Source organism: Schistocerca nitens, chromosome 7, assembly GCF_023898315.1.
Source record: "Schistocerca nitens isolate TAMUIC-IGC-003100 chromosome 7, iqSchNite1.1, whole genome shotgun sequence".
Lineage (NCBI taxonomy): Eukaryota > Metazoa > Arthropoda > Insecta > Orthoptera > Acrididae > Schistocerca > Schistocerca nitens.
The window spans coordinates 104,744,400-104,767,335 of record NC_064620.1 but is presented as its reverse complement, the minus strand read 5'-3'; the positions used below and the strand labels follow the sequence as shown (position 1 = coordinate 104,767,335).

General features: G+C 40.5%; 1 protein-coding gene and 2 non-coding genes across 3 annotated transcripts in view; all 3 read left to right on the top strand.

Annotated features, from left to right (window-relative positions):
- Positions 1–687: 687 nt before the first annotated feature.
- LOC126194646 (polyubiquitin) overlaps positions 688–22,936 on the top strand; it is a 112,114-nt gene continuing 89,865 nt past the window's right edge. The window contains exons 1-3 of the mRNA XM_049932826.1: positions 688–828; positions 1,247–1,449; positions 2,442–2,477. Coding sequence (XP_049788783.1) covers positions 1,260–1,449; positions 2,442–2,477 — 226 coding nt within the window. The 5' untranslated portion in view covers positions 688–828; positions 1,247–1,259. The remainder of the gene's footprint in view (positions 829–1,246; positions 1,450–2,441; positions 2,478–22,936) is intronic.
- Positions 1,107–1,183, top strand: LOC126196851 (small nucleolar RNA SNORD24). Its single transcript, XR_007539279.1, has one exon. It is a non-coding gene; the product is annotated as a small nucleolar RNA SNORD24 (small nucleolar RNA).
- LOC126196850 (small nucleolar RNA SNORD24) lies at positions 2,290–2,363 on the top strand. Its single transcript, XR_007539278.1, has one exon. It is a non-coding gene; the product is annotated as a small nucleolar RNA SNORD24 (small nucleolar RNA).

Genomic DNA, 22,936 nt, shown 5'->3' with positions numbered 1-22,936 from the left:
GTTCCATTTCCTCGCACATTGACACTCCAATTTCATTTTCAATTGTACTCCTGCTTGGTCTTGGCGTTTCTTGATCACTAAGAAAGCCAATCAGATCAAAATACCATAATGTTGGCTGCTATACTTGATCTACTCCCATACCAAATCTTCTAGATTTCTGAACTTTGGATAACTCTTTTCGGTAAATAGTTCGCAACGATTTTTTTTTATTACTGTTTCTCTGTTTGCCGAGGCGTCAACTGCCCGCAATTTTTCAATTGGAACATTGTATGCTGCTGTCTTTTTGTCTCGGTCACTATAATCTTTACTTTTAATCTTCCACAAACATGGGTGCTTTCTATATATTTCAATGAATTCACTTACAAACTTTCGAGAACACTGACGAGTATCAGCCATTTTAATTCCCAGTGAGCACAAATACAAACACCAGACTGAGCAAACAGCTGTTTCGCGCCAGATTTGCGGCGATCTCCTGTCCACACGCTCCAACTTGTCTGCGCAGATGTGGTTTGAACCCACAGATTTGAGAGGTTTCGCTCAAACCTCCAACTCCAACTTCCAGGTTTGTACACACCTCATGTTGGTGCAAATCTTCTGTCCACACGCAACGATCTGTCTGCGCAGATGTTATGTGCGCAGACATTTGCGCAGACAGATCGTTGCGTGTGGACGTGCCTTTAGTTACACAGGTGTGCACCAGATCTATCTTTGGTTTTCAATGTGCTTGATGATTTCGCATCTTTGGGATATCTTTGGCAACCTCTTTCTTTGCCCATATCTTTCTGTGGTTTCCGTTCGGATTTGTTCATTCATTTGGATGGTTGAGGAGTAAGTGTTTTGTATAGCTTTGTAAAATAGTAATGAAATTTGTGATGGTTATTGTGAAAGCTGTTAGATATTTGAATTATCTTGAAGTATTTGTGTGGTTATATTATTAGATCTATTTAATACTTGAATCTTTTGATAATAGTGCCACGTGTAGTTAGTTTCCTTGATAGTACGTTCGAGAAGTTTTCATGTACAAGCGATGGTATGTTGACTCGTGTCGCTCTGAGGTGGTCGCTGAATTCTTATTCAAGCTACATTTAGCTACTACTGTGCCTTTTTAAAGGATGATGACTTATTATTTGCTACTCTGAGTTGTTACTGACGACTCATTTTTACCACCAAGATCTCTGATGTATGCTAAAATAACTCGTAGCTTTTAATTGTATTTTCAGGTTGTGTAATTTTTTTTTTCTTACAGACTATAATTCAAGATGCAAATTTTCGTGAAGACCCTTACTGGGAAGACCATTACTTTGGAGGTAGAAGCCTCAGACACAATAGAAAATGTGAAGGCGAAGATTCAAGATAAGGAAGGTATTCCTCCAGATCAGCAGAGATTGATATTTGCTGGCAAACAGTTGGAAGATGGGAGGACACTCTCAGATTACAACATTCAAAAGGGTAAGTTCTCTTTCCATTGAACTCACGTGTATTGAAAAGCTATTGTGGAATTTGTGGTTAATTCCTAAATTAGTTTTGTTTGGTTAGTGTAAGCAACTAAGCACAGTCTAAGACTTAGGTCTGGTCTATTGTATGACATGCTAGGTGTATTATAAGGTCACTGTTTTCATATGGTTTTTGTTGCCAGAATCTGTTGCTGATACTTGGAAGAGTGACATGCATTAGCGTTGCATTCTTAAGGAACTTCATAACTTCTTTTTTGTTTTATGATTTTGCTCAAATCTGTTTTATGACCATGTGGTCATATCCTGTTTTTGTAGGCACTGAGTATAAATATCTTCAGTTGACCATTGTTGAATCCTTACTGCGTGTAATAACTATACGTCATTTAATATTTCAGTCTTTTTGCTGTGCTGGTTATACTCTTGATTACAAATTTTAATTTTTCATAAACAGGGATGACATGCCCAAAGCCTTACACAAAAATTGTGAAACCAGATGAGTGATGTTAAAGTGTTCTTAATTTCTGCAAGTGTTGTGTGTTATCTATGAAGGTTGGTTTGGGGGGGGGGGTTCATTGTTCATAATGAGGATGTAGTCTTATTTGATTGTTGTCATGTGATGCTCTTTGGGGGTTGACTGACATACATTATTAAATTTTAGCTCTTGCTTGATCATTGTACAGTCTTCACGCAGTTGTAATCTTTATAGAATTACTATGCCCTAGTGTGAACCTGATAAGTTTTTGAAAGTAAAATTATGTAATTTGGTGTAATGTGATGTGAGCTGAACTGCATAGGTAGTGTTTAAAGCAGCCAGAGCTTTCCTGTACTTAAGGCAATCTAATGATGACTTAGTATTTGCTATCTGATAGGTATGCTGACAAACCTATACCACCAAGATCTCTGAGAGATTGCATCCATGTAAATGTTTACATTAAGGCCTACTTAAAAACCATTTAAACACATCAGAATGTTTCTTTTAAATTGTAGAATCCACTTTACACTTGGTGCTTCGTCTCCGTGGTGGTGTAATTGAACCTACACTCCGTATTTTGGCTCAGAAGTACAATTGCGACAAAATGATTTGTCGAAAGTGCTATGCCCGGCTACATCCAAGAGCTACTAACTGCCGCAAGAAGAAATGTGGACATACCAACAACATTCGCCCCAAGAAGAAGATCAGGAACTAATCTCAACATGTTACATGTAATTGCTATGTCTTGGACAGACCACTTGCAAAATTTAAAGTTCATGTATTAAAAGATCAGTGAATAAAACTTTCACCCACTTTTTTTCAGTTACTGTGCTTTAGTAATGCATACAGCTTTTCCTTCCTTGCACATTCTATTGCTTATAAGATTAAGGCAAAAACCTGGATTGTTGGGGTGAACAATTGGATGTACTTAAGTCTTAAAAATGATTGTGGACTGAAATGAATTACCAGGTGTGAAATATGGTCCATCACTGAAATAAAGTTAGTAGAGAACATTGCATTACTTGAAAGGTTAGTTTAAATCTTGATAACTTATTACACCAGCACATTCTTCTGCATATGTATATAAGGGTGTCATGATGGTCATTCACTCTTCAATTTTGTAAGCCTTTAGAGGGTTAGGTGTTAGTTGTTTCTTTTTGTTAGTAAGCTTGTTAACTCTTTCGCATTTTGTGGGGCTTAATATTTTTGCAGTATAATATACTGTAGGTGCAGAAGAGTACAGCAGCAGTGGCACTTTGCGTATCAGTTGTCTTGCTAAGATACGGTAAGTATTAATTTTAAGGGTAGTACACTTTTGATGGTTTTTTATCTTCAGTCTATGTACATTATTTGTACACTAAATGTTGTCTCTGAATAGTATTGAGTTTACAGGATATACAATAATTCAACATTGACTTTTGCAGTTTGTCTCCATTCAGCTGCTTTGTTGGGAATAAGGAATTGTAGTACTGAACAAGTCAGAACCATTTTAACATGGGCATAGGTATGCTTACATACCTGTGTCAGAATATTACTATAAATTTTGGAGTGGCGTATATGGTACACTTCTTCATTTTAATTTTGAATATATGGGTAGTCTTCAGAACAGTTTTATATGGATTGCCATGAATTCCTGTTCACGAGATGAAAAGATGCCACAGGATGGGAATCTTAAGTATCTGATTGCAATAAAAACTTATTTTTACACTTTTTGGAGACATAACCCATACAGAAATTACCTTTACTTCCAATGTTATGTTAGTGGATTTGAGTTCATCCTAAATTCAGTCTCTTTCCTGAATGTAAGACTTACAGAAGCCTCTTCAGGGATCTTTAAGACATGTACTTAATGTTTATACTTGACCTTGTCTAAAGGCATGTTGTGCCAATGGACAGTATTTATCTACTGACACTGTGTGCTAAGCAAACAAGTATTTTTGGTTAATTTATATTGGCCTGATTTACAATATTCTCTTTATTTTTAAAACATTATGTTCTGAGGTTGTTTAACAAGGACTTCTTGTGGACACAGCAGAGGTTCATACTTTAACATTTGCCTTCTGGGGTCCACTTGCTCCAGCCTAAAAAATGGTTCATATGGCACTGAGCACTATGGGACTTACCATCTGAGGTCATCAGCCCCCTAGAACTTAAACCTAACTAACCTAAGGATATCACACACATCCATGCCAGGGCAGGATTCGAACCTGCGATCGTAGTGGTTGCGCAGTTCCAGACTGAAGTGCCTAGAACTGCTTGACCACACTGGCTGGCTGCTCCACTCTGCTTAGTACAGTGTATCAGTAGTAGTAGTAGCTGCTGCTGTGTTATTCACATTTTTTTACAAGAATATGTCACAGTATTTAAAAGTTAGACAAATATGAAATAAGCTAATTTGTATGCACATATATTTACAGACTTCTAGTTAGACAATCATTAGATTACTCCTGGTGTACAATACTTTTTTTTTTTACAAACAATTAATAATGTAATGCCACACAGTTCACTCATATCTCCCTATCAGTTGGTGTTAGTATTGTGCTATGCATAGCTTGTGGATAAGTTTTTCTAGAAAAGGAAAAAACAGGGGAAGGTGGTTATGTGGAATGCTGGATGTTTTAATCATTATTTGTATATTTTTTACCCGTACTGTCTTTAAGTAATCCTTCGATGTCTAAAATGTATTGTGTAACTGGTACTTTTAGCTACTTTTTTAAATAAGTGTATTTTTGCAATTTAATCTCTTTTGGTAATTTATTGTGCAGTTTTATTCCTTGGTAGAAAATGCTGTTTTGAGTTTTATGTTTATTTTTTCCTGGTAAATGTGAGCCTAGCTCTTGTTCCATGGTCATGGACAGAGCTGTTTGTACAGTAATTACCAATGCTATTTTTGATGTGTGCAATTGACTGGTAAATGTATTCATACTGAACAGTTAAAATCTCCAGTGTTTTGAACAGATCTTTGCAATGGGCTTGACTACTATTTTTGGTTATTCTTATGGCTTTTTTCTAGAGTTTGAAAATTGTGTTCATATTTGGTTCATTTGTTCCCCAAAAAAAGAATGCCATAGCTGAGAATAGTGTACATATGAATAGTATGTAACTAAGACACTACATGTTACACACTGGTGATAGGATTCTAAGGGTGTAACATGCTGATGACTTTGTTTGCAAGTATCTTTGTGTGTTCGTACCATTTCAGCTGAGAATTAACATTCATACCTAGAAATTTTGCACTTGTTTAACAGTCAAGAGATGCCATCTACATTCAACATTAATTTTCCCTCTTCAAACTGAAATTCATGGCATTAGTTTCCTTCATGTTCAATGTCATTTTATTGCTTATTGACCAATCGTAAACTTCCTTGAGAGTTTAATTTGCTTTCTCTGCGAGGAGTTCTCTGTGGCTATAATGTTGCTGTTATCATTGGAGAGAATTTTTTCACTATGAGTGACGCCACTGGGAAAGTCATTGATGTATATCAGGAATAGTATTGGTCATAATATACTACCTTGTGGAACCCCTATATTAATGTATTTTGGTTCTGAGAAGTGTTTTACTAAATGTTTAGATCTATTTGAGGTGTGTATTATCTCTTTGTACCCTATCTGCTAAATATGATAGAAAAGTCATTAGCTACCTGTCTTATTTGTAATGTTTCTAAGTTATTTAATATAATCTTGTGGTCAGCTGTATCAAAGGCCTTAGAGATCCAAAAATGTGTGTGTGACACACACACACACACACACACCTTTGTCAAGAGCATGAAGTACAACTTTCGTGAATTCTACTATAGCTGACTCCGTATTTTTTGCCACTTCAGTAACCAAACTTTGATTTGCTTAGAAGATTGTATTTATTCAGATTATTCATTAGTTGGTTTTTCATAATTGGTTCTATTATTTTTGAGAATGGTGACAGCAGGGAAATGGGCCAGTAATTTTCTAGGTCTTCTGTATTACTGTTCTTAAGCAAAGGTACAACTCTTGCTTGTTTTAACTGCTCTGGAAATGTTCCTGATGTGAAGGATTCATTATACTTGTTAAGGGGCCTTGTATAATCTCTCTGCATTATTTCAATACACACAATGGTACTTCATATTTAATGCACAATACTGTACTAAAAATGGAACATGTGGAGATTGGTTGGTGCATGTTAGCTGAAAACCTCTGCAGTGACCCCATGACAGTCAACATGTTAAACATTTCTTTGTTTAAAATTGTGGCTACACTTGTATTTACTCCTGCACTGGTCCTCTATAGCATGTCATAATGTTAACTGTATGGTCTCCATTGCTTCAGTGTACATTCTAATCTACATCATCTCATTTTACATTACTCTTCCAACCCGACTGAAATATTCATTTATTACCTGTCTGTGTGGTTAGAAGCTTCACACATTGAATTTAATCTAGTATAGGTACTTGTTGTGGTACCTGTCAGTATACAGTGGCGGTCGAAATAATAGAGCCACCTCTATTGACGAGATTAAGAACTAGGATATCTATTAGTTCGCGAAATCGCCACGAGTGCCGTGTTGTCAGTCCCTTGTAGACAACATCAGGGAAGACGTTGCTGCTATCTTTAGTCGTCCGAAAGGAAGCGTTTGAGCTAGACGTGTGAAAAGAGGCATAAAGGTAAGAATCTTATGGGTCAAAATAATAGAGCCGCTTTACACATGTGCCTTTAAATTGATTTTTATGCAGTTGTTTTGTATGTAAATTGACGTATGGTTTTGTTTACATTCGTCTAGATGGGCAGAGCAAAGCATACCAGTGAAGATGAGCGTATAGTAATGTTCCGGATGTTCAAAAGTGGGATGTCCATGAATAAAATAGCCAATGTCTTGCACGTTTCGCGAAAACGAGTCCAGAACGCCATGAGACGGTCAAAACAAACAAAGCCGCAGGTGGAGAACAGGGGGCGACCTCGTGTAACTACTCCTCGCGTAGACACTCATCACTAGGGAAGTGAAGAAAGACCCATTTTTGTCAACACCAAGACTGAAAGCCATTTTGTTTAGCGATGAACATGATGTTCAACCATCAACCTCAACGATTCAAAGACGACTGAGATCTGCAAAATTGAATGGGCGCATTGCAAGAAAGAAGCCACATGTTTCACAAGCTAATGTTCGGAAAAGGTTAGCCTTTGCCCAGAGAAATGAACAAAAACCTAATACTTGGTGGAGGAACATCCTTTGGTCCGATGAATCCAAGTTTAATAGGTTTGCCTCAGACGGAAAAGTCTATGTGCGCCACCCACCAAACCAGGAATTTAATCCCAAGTACACTTTAAAAACTGTGAAATACGGTGGCGGGAGTGTTATGGTATGGGGATGTTTTTCGTGGTACGGCATTGGTCCAATACACCGTATCAACGGCATAATGAACGCAGAAATGTACAAAGACATCTTGGCAAATGTGATGCTGCCTTATGCTGAAGAGGAAATGCCGCTGAAATGGAAATTTCAGCACGATAACGATCCAAAGCATACTGCAAGGATCATAAGGCAGTTTGTTCAAGAGCACAATATCGAAGTATTAGAGTGGCCACCTCAGTCCCCTGACGCATCACCCATTGAGAACTTATGGGAGATCTTAGACAAGAGAATTGACTGCTCAAAAGCTACATCTTCAGAAAAACTGTGGGAAGAAATCCAGAGAGCCTGGTATGCGATCAGTAGTGACGAATGCAGGCGTTTAGTAGACTATGGGTAAGAGGTGCAGGGCAATCCTCAAAAATAAGGGTTACCCCACGAAGTACTAATGCAGTCCTATGCAAAAAAGACTGTTCCTGTACGTTTCATAAGACTGAGATCAAGTACAATATATTTGTTTCAATTGGCTCTATTTTTTTGACCCTGTGGTCTGGTATTCTTTTGAATATTATTGATTATTACTGATTATTTTGTGTTGTGTTATCTATATAACTGACTATAGTACAATGTGACTCGGTTGTAATGGTTTCCATCATAGTTCAAACATGTCTAGTAATAAATGTGCACTTTATTCCAAACCTTTGCCAGGTGGCTCTATTATTTTGACCGCCACTGTATGTTTGCAATTTCTCGATGGGTTTTGGCAAGATTAAGTTATTGCTGTGAAATGAACTATTGTCTGTTCCAATATTCTGGATGCTTGAGGCACCTTTCCATTATACTGTTCAAGAATCTCCTAAGCCCTTATTACTCTGTAAGATCTTTGTCAGTATTTTTTTTATAAAAGGTGTTTTTTTTATTGTTCTGGTCCTAAATGATTTGTTGAAGGAGTAAGTGTAATATGGGCTTTGACGCCAAATTTAGCAACTGTTAAAAGGTCGTTTGTTGAACTATTTTCAATCTTTTTACAAGCTACTGATTCTAATAAAATGTGCCTGTAATTAGGTTATGGTTAGAAATAAATTCGTGATTTGTACAGTCAGCACATTTTTGTGTCTTTGAGTACAAGATCTACCATGTTTTTTCAGTGACATTGAATCAGTTGAGTTGGGAAAAATGTTCTGCTTGCATTGAATGTCTAAGAAAATTTGGTGGTGGTTCTTTCTATTTTTATCATCACTGCATTTTCTGCCACTTTAGAATTAAGTGGGTGTAAAGGTCAGTGATTTGTATTTAATATTTTGCTGCTGTTCACAACTATTTCCCGTAATAATTTTAAAAAATTCAGTTTGGTGATTACAAATATTGACTGTTATTTACAGAAGAATGGAAAAACAGGTATGGGGAAACCTTAAGAGAGCAGTTTGGGTTAGGGATGTGTAGGTACGTGCAATAAAATATTTACAACTAATTGGAAGATAGATACAAGAAAGTTAAACCTGTTTATGAAATTTTTAGATATAGAGAACACTTTTAACACTGATGACGGCACTGCACTACTTGAAATTCTGAGGGTAGCAGGAATAAAATATAGGCTGCAGATGATAACTTGTATGCTGCAGTTATGAGCTGGACGCGAAAAGAAAACTGTAGTTGAGGAGGTTGTAGTGTGTCCCTGGTGTTATTAGCTCTGTTCATTGAACAAGCTGTGAGGGAAACAGAAGATAAATTTGGAAAGGGAATCAGCTCAGAGAAAAAATCTCTGAGGTTTGCTGATGACATTGTAATTCTGTGTCTAGGAAGAACTGAATGCATAGTATCTTGTAAAGAGGTTATAAGAGGAATGTCATGAAAGTATAACAAAGGTGTATTTGAAATTGATTTGGTGATGCTGACAGAATTCAGTTAGGAAACGACACTGAGTAATAGGTGAATTATTATCTGGCAGCAAACCAATGTTTAGGTTAGGTAAAGGATAAAAGGTGATCTGGCTGTATATTCTAAAAAATATTTCCAACTGTTTCCAGCCACTTTGTTCCTCTAGGAACATAAAATTGCAAAAGGAAAGAATAATTTTTCCTTTTATTGCCTTGTCCAAGCAAAAAGTGACCAGCCATTCTTCATCTTTGTAATTTAACAGTTTTCTGAATTGAGTTTTTTTCATTTGAGATGTACTATGTTTCCTGGAATGGAGTACTATCTGGAACAGTTACCAATTTTGATGGAAGATTCTGGAACACTTACTTCTAATCACTTCTTGAAATTTGATTTCATCTGCCCTTGGTTACCATATGGGTTGATATCACTTGAAACAGTTGGAATCATAGACAAAACTGCTCCTGTAGCTAATATTGACAATCCTAATTGCCCTGGAGAAGCTTATGTACTAAATGCATTGTCCTTTCCTAGTCAATGTTTTCCATAAGATTACTATCTGTTCAAAACTCACGTGGGTAATTTTTTTGCCATCTGTGAATCCTTTCATTCACTACCATGCAATGTGGAGATGTAGACGTAAATTTCCACAAGCTAAATACAGCTTTCTATATTATGTTAAAGCTTTCACCTATTAGACTTGCTTATTGGAAACCATTAGCCTTCATTTACCTGCAAGTTCTTATTGTAAATGTGAAGACAAGCTAGAATCTAATTGCTACAGCTCTATTTTAAATTATATGGACTGATCATGTGGAATAGGGAATTACATTTACTATATGTAGCTGCGTTTAGGCGTAAAGTATTTTGCCAACATTTGTCGCTGAATCATCACATTGATGAGAGTTCAGTGTTTGGAATTTAATGTCATCTGGATGGGAGTCTCTGTAGATTAGGGAGTGACTTTTCTACAGTTGTTGCACTTCTTTGGTGGCAAGACTTTCCTTTGTAGAAACAGGAGCATTATTTATTAAGTGGAACTATGGGAAAAGTAACTGCCTCAGTTTGGCAAAATTCAACAACTTTTTCTATTAGTGTTGTCATTTCTTTGAAATGCAGGCTACATTTTCCAAAAACCAACTTCTAGGTGATGCATGCTTGCAATGGACTAGCATATGTGTCAGCACTCATTTCTCTGTTAGAGTACTGAAACATAAGTACATCATGACAGTCACATTCAGTAGTTGCACTAAGGCTGTGATGTGCTGTAGCAGTGATAGATTGCAAAATGGGGCAAATCTCAAACTGTATTCAGTGATTGCCCAAAACACATTTTCTATTGATTCTGACCATTAGGTACAAAGAAATGAACAAAATACACTGAGATAAAAAAGTAGCAACACCAAAACAGTACATATTGTTATGAAATTTCAGGAATACATTTGACTAGGTAACATAATTGGTTAACCTTTCAAGATCACAGGTTAATGTAAGGACAAGATAAATCATTGCAATTGTGAAATGCTGGTAGATTAACAACTTGGGTAGCCGCCAGAATGTTGAATGCAAGCATGCAGACATGCATGCATTGAGTTGTACAGATGTCAGTTTGTCGATGGCAATTCCACACCTGTTGCACGTGGTCGTTCAATACAGGAATGGTTAAAGTTATTGGGAGATGATGCAGTAGTTGCTGTGCAATGGTGTCCCTATGTGCTCGATTGATGACAAATCTGGTGATCAAGCAGGCCAAGGCAACATGTTGATACACTGCAATGCATGTTGAGTTACAACAGCCGTGTGTGGGCGAGCATTATCCTGTTGGAAAACACCTACTGGAACGCTGTTGATGAATGGCAGCATAACAGGTTGAATCACCAGTTTGACATACAATGTCGCACTCAGGATGCATGGAATGACCAGATGAGTGCTCCTACTGTCACAGGAAATTGCACCCCAGACCATAACGTCAGGTGTGGGTCCAGTGTGTCTAGCACACAGGCGGTTGGGTGCAGTTCCACAACTGGCACCAAGGCAGAAGCAGTTTTCATCAGAAAACAAAACAGACCTCCATCCTGACTTCCAATAATCTCGTTTGACACTACTGAATTCGCAAATGGTGGTGGTTTGGGGGTCAGTGGAATGCGCGCTACAGGGCGTCTGGTTCGCAGCTGTCCTTGAAGTAACAGATATGCAACAGTTTGTCACTGTGGAACCATATGCCAAACACTGTGGTCTTCCATCTCAGAAATTCCACGTGACCATCTGAAGCCCAATCTTCTTGCGACAGTACATTCTCGTGACACCAGTCACAAGTAATGACAGTGGCTACATTCCTGCCTCATCTTTCTGCAGCATTGCATAAGGGACATCAGCTTTACATAGCCTTATTACAAAACCAAGTTCAAACTCAGTGAGGTGTTGATAATGGCATCATTGTTGACGTAAAAGGCATTCTTGACTAATATCAACTCAAGACGTCCAATCTCAAAGGCAACTAAAGCTCACAATCATTACAGCATTGCTTCACAACCCTTCCTCAGGTCCCTTCAACATGACCCTAACCTGTCCTCTGCAGAACTCCAGGCTCTACATTCCCTAAAAGCTGATGATTCAATCATTATCCTCTCTGCAGACAAAGGAGTATGTTAGTGAAGGTCTACACCAGCTGTCTGACAACCTACATACAGTGTCTGCTATCAAGATCCCATCCCTGCGATTCAAACTGACCTGCAGTCCCTCCTTAAAACGTCAGGCCCCTCACAAGGACTAACACCTCAATCCATAGCACTTCTCACCCCACTCACCTCCACCTTTTACTTTCTTCCTAGGGCTAAATTTACACTGCCCACTATGCGATGCCGAGCGATGACGCGCTGAAATCGCGTGACAATGGGCAGGCTTGGTTTAACAGTGGCAACAGCGGTGCCCGTTTAGACTGCAGGCTGGGCCGAGCAATGTGATGCGATGCGATGACTCCGCTGTAGTTTCAACCGAGTTTGTGTTTCGCGCGAGTGTTTGGAGCAATTTCTCGTTTGCGCTTGCATCTGGAGTAATTGCTTGCTTGTGATGGACGTCGAAAGACTAATTAACAATGAGCGTGAATGCCCCGTGTTGTGGGACCAGAAAAATAAATGTTACCACAATAGGGATTTTGTTCGTCAAGCATGGAATGAAATAGCTGAAGATTGTGGAACAGACAGTAAGTACAAAAAAGTAAAATAAATAGCTACAAGACTCCAAGAAATAAGTAACACAAACAACTTTGTTTATTTTCTAATTTTAATTGTGTATAGATACTATTACAGTATTTTGATAATGAAATGATGTTCACAATAGTTACAGTATTTGATAATTTCGACATGAAATATATTTGCATTAATGACTGTTGACATAGTTTTTGAAGGCCTCTCTGACACTCCTCACTCCTCTTGAATCACTACTGTTTGCTCTGTCATTTTGGAAGCATGCTGCTAAAGCACTGTGTTCTGTTATGTCCTGGTCAATAGACAATTGAAGGGAAATGTCAGGCCCATCTTTATCGATTATTATATTGTGCAAGACACAGATGCACTGAATAATAATATCTGCATGTTCTACAGAAGTTTCAATTTCCTTTCAGAGAAGATGCCACTTGCTCGCCATAATTCCGAAAGTGCATTCCACCACCGTTCTAGCTCTCGATAGCCTCCTGTTAAATAACCTCTCTTCCTCAGTCAGTGACAGTCCAGGGAAAGGACGCATTAAGTTTTCCAGTAGTGGAAAGGCTTCATATCCTACCAACGCTAATGGGGCTAGAATGAGATTTTCACTCTGCAGCGGAGTGTGCGCTGATATGAAACTTCCTGGCAGATTAAAACTGTGCCCGACCGAGACTCGAACTCGGGATCTTTGCCTTTCACGGGCTAGTGCTCTACCATCTGAGCTACCGCAGTATCCTTTCTTTCGGGAGTGCTAGTTCTGAAAGTTTCGCAGGAGAGCTTCTGTAAAGTTTGGAAGGCAGGAGACGAAATACTGGCAGAAGTAAAGCTGTGAGTACCGGGCGTGAGTCGTGCTTTGGTAGCTCAGATGGTAGAGCAGTAGCCCGCGAAAGGCAAAGATCCTGAGTTCGAGTCTCGGTCGGGCACACAGTTTTAATCTGCCAGGAAGTTTCACTAATGGGGCTTTTACTGAAGTACTTGGTAGTTCTTTCGGTGGAGGCCAGTTTTCAGTTTCGTTCAAAATATTATTGTACGCGTTACTTGCTCTAAATGTACCACCATCTGATTGCTTGCCATGGCCTCCAATGTTAACTGCTATTAATCTGCAGTTAGCATCGGCTACAGCTAGTAAAGCAAGCGAAAAATATTTTTTGTAATTGTAATACATTGTCCCAGAATGAGGGGGACATTTAACCCTAACATGCTTACCATCAATGGCCCCCACACAATTAGGAAAATTCCAGGCGTAATAATTTATAAAATTCTTCTCGGGTATGCAGCCGGATCATGACGTCTTCAAGACACAATATTTCTGCGGTCCAACTGGCCGCCATCATCAGGTGAGAGCGCTGGTGCACAATCTCGCCGGAACTGACTTCCCAGTGCAAGCGGCAGCCCATATAAAGGCCGCAGAAGGCCCACAACGCGTGCGCGAAAAGGTGCCGTAGCTGCCCTCTAGTGCAGTAAACATGCCGCGCCGCCAGTGGTGGAAAGAGGCGAAATCGAGATATCGCTGTCAAAATAAAAGAAAATTAAAAAATTCTATTCCGACGATTGAGACGCAGACCGTTGTTTTTTAATGTCGGATAACACCGGGTCCCAAGTCTTACTTAAAAGATAGCCCTTGTCTCTATTAATAAGATTGTCAGATAAACGAATCTCTATTGATTCTTTTAAAATACAGTCCCAATATCGAGATGCAGGGGCAACCATTTGTGTCGCATCATATTGCATTCTGTGTCCCTGGGTGAGACAGTGCTCCGCCACTGCGGATTTCTCGGGTTGAAGCAGCCGTGTGTGCCGCTGATGCTCAACACATCGGTCCTGAATGGTCCGGATCGTCTGACCAATGTAAGCCTTCCCACAGTGGCAAGGGATCTTGTATACACCGGGCTTCCTCAAACCCAAGTCATCCTTAACAGAGCCAAGAAACGCTCTAAGCTTGGCCGGCGGACGAAAAATACTTTTGATGTGATATCTTTTTAGAATTCTTCCTATCTTCGAGGAAATGCTCCCAGCAAAAGGCAGAAAAGCCACCGATTTGCAGGTATCTTCTGGTGGTTCAGGCGATGGTCCAAACTGGAAAGCATGACGGATCTGTTTATCTGTATAGCCATTCTGCTTGAACACAACCTTAAGGTGGTCCAATTCTTGTGTCAAGCTTTCTCCATCTGAAATGGCATAAGCTCTTCTCGCCAACGTTCGCAGGACCCCTGTACGCTGGAACGATGGATGACAGCTAGAAGCATGCAGGTAACGGTCCGTGTGCGTAGGCTTTCGATAAACACTGTGTCCCAGTGTCCCATCATCCTTTCTGTACACCAGAACATCCAGAAACGGAAGCTTTCCATCACTTTCCACCTCCATGGTAAACTTGATGCTAGGATGCAGGGAATTAAAATGATCTAGGAGGCGGTCAAGAGCCTCTCTCCCATGAGGCCACACCATAAACGTGTCGTCAACGTACCTCCAAAAACAGGTTGGTTTTAAGGACGCCGTCTTCAGCGCCATGTCCTCCAAATCTTCCATAAAAAGGTTGGCGACTATTGGGGACAGTGGGCTCCCCATAGCCACTCCGTCAGTCTGTTCAAAATATTTGTCATTGAATAAAAAGTACGTTGACGTCAGCACGTGGCGACAAAGCCTGGTTGTGTCCTCATCCAGTTTCTCACCAATTAATTGCAAGGATTCTTCCAGAGGAACCCGGGTAAAAAGCGACACGACATCAAAGCTCACAAGCAAATCGCAGGGACTAAGAGACAAGGACTTCAATCTCTGAATAAACACCATAGAATTGGGAATGTGATGTTCGCATTTACCGACGTGAGGGCCAAGAACAGATGCTAAATACTTGGCTAGATTGTAGGTAGGAGCACCCAAGTTACTCACGATCGGACGAAGCGGGACCCCTTCCTTATGAATCTTGGGTAGGCCGTATAGTCTCGGTGGCACGGCAGCACCAGGACGACGTTCTCAAAAAACTTCGTCCTGGTGCTGCCGTGCCACCGAGACTATACGGCCTACCCAAGATTCATAAGGAAGGGGTCCCGCTTCGTCCGATCGTGAGTAACTTGGGTGCTCCTACCTACAATCTAGCCAAGTATTTAGCATCTGTTCTTGGCCCTCACGTCGGTAAATGCGAACATCACATTCCCAATTCTATGGTGTTTATTCAGAGATTGAAGTCCTTGTCTCTTAGTCCCTGCGATTTGCTTGTGAGCTTTGATGTCGTGTCGCTTTTTACCCGGGTTCCTCTGGAAGAATCCTTGCAATTAATTGGTGAGAAACTGGATGAGGACACAACCAGGCTTTGTCGCCACGTGCTGACGTCAACGTACTTTTTATTCAATGACAAATATTTTGAACAGACTGACGGAGTGGCTATGGGGAGCCCACTGTCCCCAATAGTCGCCAACCTTTTTATGGAAGATTTGGAGGACATGGCGCTGAAGACGGCGTCCTTAAAACCAACCTGTTTTTGGAGGTACGTTGACGACACGTTTATGGTGTGGCCTCATGGGAGAGAGGCTCTTGACCGCCTCCTAGATCATTTTAATTCCCTGCATCCTAGCATCAAGTTTACCATGGAGGTGGAAAGTGATGGAAAGCTTCCGTTTCTGGATGTTCTGGTGTACAGAAAGGATGATGGGACACTGGGACACAGTGTTTATCGAAAGCCTACGCACACGGACCGTTACCTGCATGCTTCTAGCTGTCATCCATCGTTCCAGCGTACAGGGGTCCTGCGAACGTTGGCGAGAAGAGCTTATGCCATTTCAGATGGAGAAAGCTTGACACAAGAATTGGACCACCTTAAGGTTGTGTTCAAGCAGAATGGCTATACAGATAAACAGATCCGTCATGCTTTCCAGTTTGGACCATCGCCTGAACCACCAGAAGATACCTGCAAATCGGTGGCTTTTCTGCCTTTTGCTGGGAGCATTTCCTCGAAGATAGGAAGAATTCTAAAAAGATATCACATCAAAAGTATTTTTCGTCCGCCGGCCAAGCTTAGAGCGTTTCTTGGCTCTGTTAAGGATGACTTGGGTTTGAGGAAGCCCGGTGTATACAAGATCCCTTGCCACTGTGGGAAGGCTTACATTGGTCAGACGATCCGGACCATTCAGGACCGATGTGTTGAGCATCAGCGGCACACACGGCTGCTTCAACCCGAGAAATCCGCAGTGGCGGAGCACTGTCTCACCCAGGGACACAGAATGCAATATGATGCGACACAAATGGTTGCCCCTGCATCTCGATATTGGGACTGTATTTTAAAAGAATCAATAGAGATTCGTTTATCTGACAATCTTATTAATAGAGACAAGGGCTATCTTTTAAGTAAGACTTGGGACCCGGTGTTATCCGACATTAAAAAACAACGGTCTGCGTCTCAATCGTCGGAATAGGATTTTTTAATTTTCTTTTATTTTTGACAGCGATATCTCGATTTTGCCTCTTTCCACCACCGGCGGCGCGGCATGTTTACTGCACTAGCGGGCAGCTACGGCACCTTTTCGCGCACGCGTTGTGGGCCTTCTGCGGCCTTTATATGGGCTGCCGCTTGCGCTGGGAAGTCAGTTCCGGCGAGATTGTGCACCAGCGCTCTCACCTGATGATGGCGGCCAGTTGGACCGCAGAAATATTGTGTCTTGAAGACGTCATGATCCGGCTGCATACCCGAGAAGAATTTTATAGGAAAATTCCAGTTGGCATACATGTGTTTTGCAGCAGATTGAAGCAGTGGTATAGTAGGAGAAGGCAGGTGTACAGGGCTCAGAATTTCACATATTGTGGCGCACGTTTCATGCACACATTGTGCGACTGTAGTTAGACCCATCCGAAACGACTGTGACAGTGCATGGAAAGACATCCCAACCGACAAATATCTGAAAAAGAATGAAATGAGCGCAATTGAAACGTGTAGGATCTTCGTAGGATTTGCAGTTAATGTGCTAAGGACAAAAAATGTATTAAGTGTACAGTGTACTTAATTACTTATGCATATTTTCACGTCTATATTTTCAGGCGAGGTACTGAAGAATAAATGGAAGAACCTATGTGACACTTTCCGCTCTAAACTTAAAAAAACTCGTGCTGAACGTTCAGGAGACAGAGGTGGCATATGCCGCCTTCCCAATCCAATTGGCCGTGGTACGAGCTAATGACCTTCCTGACTGACATAGTGACACCACGAAAGACGAAGACTAATGTTCATCACAGTAAAACACAGCATCGCAACACGATGACACACACGGCGATGTAGCATTCTCACCAGCTCTTACAGAGAGAGAGAGAGAGAGAGCGTTTTACCTGATGAAACCAACGAAGGCTAGCTCTTCTAGACTGTAAGTTCAGAGGGTAGCGTTTCGATGTCTCCTCCCTGATCCACCCTACACACAAACCAGAACGAAGCAAAAGGTGAAGCTAATTGAGCAGCAAATATCGAAATCAGAAATGCAAGATGACAGCTATCATTTTGTAGTGAGTTTGCCGCCAGAAATGCGAAAACTATCACCAGCAGCTCAGTTGAGAGCCAGGATAAAAATTCAGCAGGTTCTTTTGGAAGAATTGGAACAATCAACCACTTCCACTGCACATTCATTGATGTCACCCTATGCACCTGAAAATTCAGTTGAAATCGTAATTGCTGGAAATCCGCAAAATGAAATAGTCATTCTGAAATTCAACCTGATGACATTGTTATTTCAAGCCACCAAGATTCTGAAAACTTTGATACTTAAGTGAGTGAACTGTGATGTATTTTATTTCTCATTGTCAACTACGCCAAAATTTATTAAAAGAAAGTTTGAATCTATCACAATTTGTAAATTTTTCATAATAAAATGATTGCTGTAGACTTAATATTGTGTACTTACCTGATGGTGACCATAACTTTCTCTTCAGGGGTGATAGCCATTCTGAAATTTGTGTTTTGCTTCTGCAATCTATTTGAAACAGATGACACTATATAATCAAATGTCTCTGTACTCATTCTGAAATAATTCCAAATTTATCCTCATCTTTTCTCGAGTCACTGTACAAATGAAGAAATTCTCCTAAAGCCCTCCTCTCCTTGTTGATTTCATGCACCCATTCACGACTGCGTTGAATTCTCAGAGCACTGTTTTCTAATAAAAAAATAATTTACTGGGTCGAGGAAAAATGACATTGTGCCGAGACTGCTCAATAACTGCTGGCCAGATCGTGCATGCACTGTATCGTGTGCAATGTGAACGCTCCATCGCATTGCATCGCTTTGGCCATTATGCCTCGCATCGCGTCTTATCGCATCACAGGCAGTGTAAATGTATACTAAGATCCACACAAACCCAATCATCCTTGCTGTCCTGTAGTTGCTGGCTTCAAAGCATTCACCAAACGTATATCTGCCTTAGTTGATCAACACCTGCAGTCAGAGGTACAAAGACTCCCCTCCTACATCAAAGATACCAACCATTTCCTAGACAGTCTGAAATCCATGCCTATCCCACTCCCACCACATACCTTGCTTGTCACCATTGTTGCCACCTCCCTCTGTACCAACATTCCCCACATACATTGTCTGTTTGTGAACGTTTCCTGTCAGCACCCACCTTATTCCAAACCTGTGACATCCTTCCTACTCACCTTAATTGACTTTATACTTACCAACAACCACTTCACCTTTCAGGGACAGACATGCAAACAGATCAGGGATACGGATAGCTCCTTCCTCTGCCAACCATTTCATGGGTTGCTTGGAGGAGGCTTTCCTGGGATCCACAAGTCTTCAGCCCATGGCTTGGTTTAGACATCTTTACCATATCGACTCATGGTGAGGCTGACCTAAAATTTCTGGAATCTCAGAATGCCTTCTCCCAGTTAAATTTCACATGGCCCTATTCCAAATCCCACGCCACTTTCCTTGATGTAGATCTCGTCCTCACCAAAGGCCAGCTACACAGTTCCGTCCACATTAAGCCTACCAACAAGCAAAAGTATTTACATTTTGACAGTTTTCATCTTTTCCATGTCAAACATTCCCTCCCTTATAGCCTTGGCATCTGTGGCAAATGTATTTGTTCGGATGCAGACTCTTTACAGCAATGCACCACCATTCTCACCTCGGTCTTCAATCCATGTAATTACCTCACCAGCCTAGTTAAAAAGCAGATTTCCCAGGCCATGACATCCAATCCTGGTACTGCTGCTCCAAAATTCAGCTTTTGAGCACACCATTGGCGACTCAGTGTTATCCTGGTCTGCATTGTGTTAATAAGCTACTTTGACAGGGCCATGATACTAAAATCATGCCCTGAAATGAGATCCATTGTGTCTGAAATTTTACCCACCACACCTAGAATAGCTTTCTGGCACCTCCCCAATCTCTGCAATATTCTTGTAAGACCCTATGCTCCTTCTGCAGCCATCTCCCTACCCTATGGCTCCTATCCCCATAATGACCCCCACTGCAAGACTTGTCCTATGCACCCTCCTACCACCATCTATTCCAGCCCTGTAAGTGGCAAAACATATGCAATCAAAAGGAGAGCCACCTGTTATGTAAACACTGTTCAGCCTTCTACATCGGCATGACTATCACCAAATTATCAATCAGGATGAATGGGCACAGGCAGAGGATATATACTGGCAACTCGCAATATCCTGTTGCAGAGCATGCTCTACAATATGACATTCGTGACCTTGGCACCAGTTTCATCACATGCATCTTCTGGATTTTTCTCCCAGACACCAGATTCTCAGAACTCGGCAGGTGGGAACTAGCACTACAACATGTCCTTTGTTTTTGCCACCCGCCTGGCCTTAATTTACGTTAATTTCATCTGTCTCAACATTTCTTAACTATAACTACTCTTTGCTTCACTCCGTTTTAGTTTTCTACATTTTTCATTGTCTTTCCTCTCTATTTTTCACAACCCCCCTCCCACCTCTGTTACATACAATGCACTTAGCTTTTCCCTTTTATTAACTCATGCATGATGATTAAGCAGTAATCTGTCTGCATATTACCCTGTCTTCCACCATTAAGCTCTCAGATTTTCAAATCTCCTCGGATGCAGTCCCCAACAATCAGTCTTTCCATCTCATCCCGTACAGTAAGTCTACCCTGAAATGTGGCTATCCCGAAATCTACCCCTTTTCCTAGACCTCTCCAGTCCTTTTCCTCCACCCCTCTTCCTTCCCCTTCATCCCTTCTGCCTGAAGGAGGAGTCACTGGCTCTAAAAGCTTGCCAATTACAAGCGTCTTTTATGTGTGTGTGTTCTGCTGCTGCTTGGTGAGTAGACTTTTTATCTATCCAATTAAATTGAGATGATATATTTACATTGAAGTCTTCATTAACGAGTCTTGTATACCAACATTTGAGCATGCAAACTTCTATTGAAGTACCCAACACAGAGCAAGCAGTAATGTAGTGTCTGATGCAATAACTAGATTCAGTATTGCAGTACTCTATATACAGTCTAAAAAGTTATACGAGGGACGTTTGAAAAGTCCGTGCAAAAATAAAATCTACTTACATGTTTGGGGTAATACTTTTTTATTTTTCGACATAGACTCCTTTTAGACAATTCGTCCAACGCTGTTCTAACTTATTGATCCCTTCCGAATAATAGGAATTGTCCAGGTCTGCAAAACAGCTATTAGTTGCTGCAATCACGTTGAATAAAATCTTTGTCCCACCAGCCATTTCTTCTAATTGGGGAACAAAAAGCAGTCCGAGGGAGCCAAGTCTGGAGAATAGGGGGCATGTGAAACAAGTTGGAATCCTATTTCCATTAATTTTGCGACCGCAACTGCTGAGGTGTGAGCTGGTGCATTGCCGTGATGGAAAAGGACTTTTTTACGGGCCAATTGCTGGCATTTTTCTTGCAGCTCGGTTTTTGAACGGTCCAATAACGATGAATAATATGCACCTGTAATAGTTTTACCCTTTTCCAGATGGTTGATGAGGATTATCCCTTGTGAATCCCAAAACACATTCGCCATTACCTTTCCAGCCAAAGGACTGGTCTTCGCCTTTTTTTTTGTGCAGATTCTCCCTTGGTAACCAATTGTTTCGATTGTTGTTTGGTCTCAGGAGTATAGTAACGTATCCATGTTTCATCCACAGTGATGAAACGATGCTTAAAGTCCTGCAGATTCTTCCCGAACAGCTGCAAATAATCCTTGCAGCACTTCACACGATTCTGTTTTTGATCAAGTGTGAGCAATTGTGGAAACCATCTTGTGGATAGCTTTCTCATGTCCAAATGTTTATGCAAAATATTATGTACCTGTTCATTCGAGATGCCCACAGTACTAGCAATCTCACACACCTTAACTCTTCTGTCATCCATCACCATATCATGGATTTTATCAATGATTTCTGGAGTCGCAACCTCCACAGGGTGTCCAGAATGTTCAGCATCACTTGTGCTCATATGGCCACTCCGAAAATTTTGAAACCACTTATAAACTGCCCTAATCGAAGGTGCAGAGTGAACGTAATGTTTGTCTAGCTTCTGTTTAGTCTCCTGAGGCATTTTGCCTTCCATAAAGTAATGTTTAATCACCACATGAAATTCTTCTTTCGTCCATTTTTTGACAATCACTCGACACAAAGAAATAGACCAATATGGCTGAAACTTGGTGTGCATTCTTTCCAAAGATACTACTAACTAAACATGACCTTGATACTTGTTGGTGGTGCCATCTCTTGGACTTTGCATGGACTTTTCAAACGACCCTCGTAAGCTGCAGAAAAGTACTAGCCCAACACCCTGCCACATGGAATCTGTTGCCAATTACACTGGACACCACTCTTCTCCCTCATCAGTACAATACAATTAGGACAATATTGTACCTGACTGACATTTATTCCCAATTCTCACAAGTATACTCCCTCTCCCCTGCTGAACAGATTAATCTAAACAACAGGTTACCTTTTGTATGTGGACAATAAAACCCATGCTGGCTTGATGAGGCTACATTCAGTTTTATACAGCAGAGTATAGTAGATGCTGAGGAACATGACCAATCCATACGGTAGGTGCATTCATCTTTGATTCACCTATGGACCTAAAAGCATCAGCTGAAAAGAGATAATACCATTTTCTGTGTTATAAGGGAACAAAAAAGTAATATTTCATGGTTAGATAGATATCCTCCCATGAATTGGCATCTTGTCTCTCTATGAAGTGCAAGGCAGACAGTGACATAGTTATGAGTTTATCTCAGTTGGCACTGCTGCACAATAAGACACCAAACTGAGGCGACAAAGATTGTCTTGGTTTCATCATAGGCTGTTAAAGATCAGTTCCAAAGACTAATTTGAGTATAGTTTTCAAGAGGTTTCCTATATTATTCTCTTCAAATGCTGGCCCTCGGTTATACTTTACACAAACATCTGATAATTGAAGACATAAAACACATTTGTTTAACTTTAATTATGGCATTTGATAAGAAAAAATTGAAGATATGGAAATAATGCTATATAGCTGTTAATATAATCATATGTACAGTTTTTTATGCAATGGTAGCATTATAAATGGTATCCGAGTTGAATAAGTGTGTTTAAACGTTTATTTTCTGTTTCTGTACTTTTACTGGTTATTTTCACTGATGTCCAAT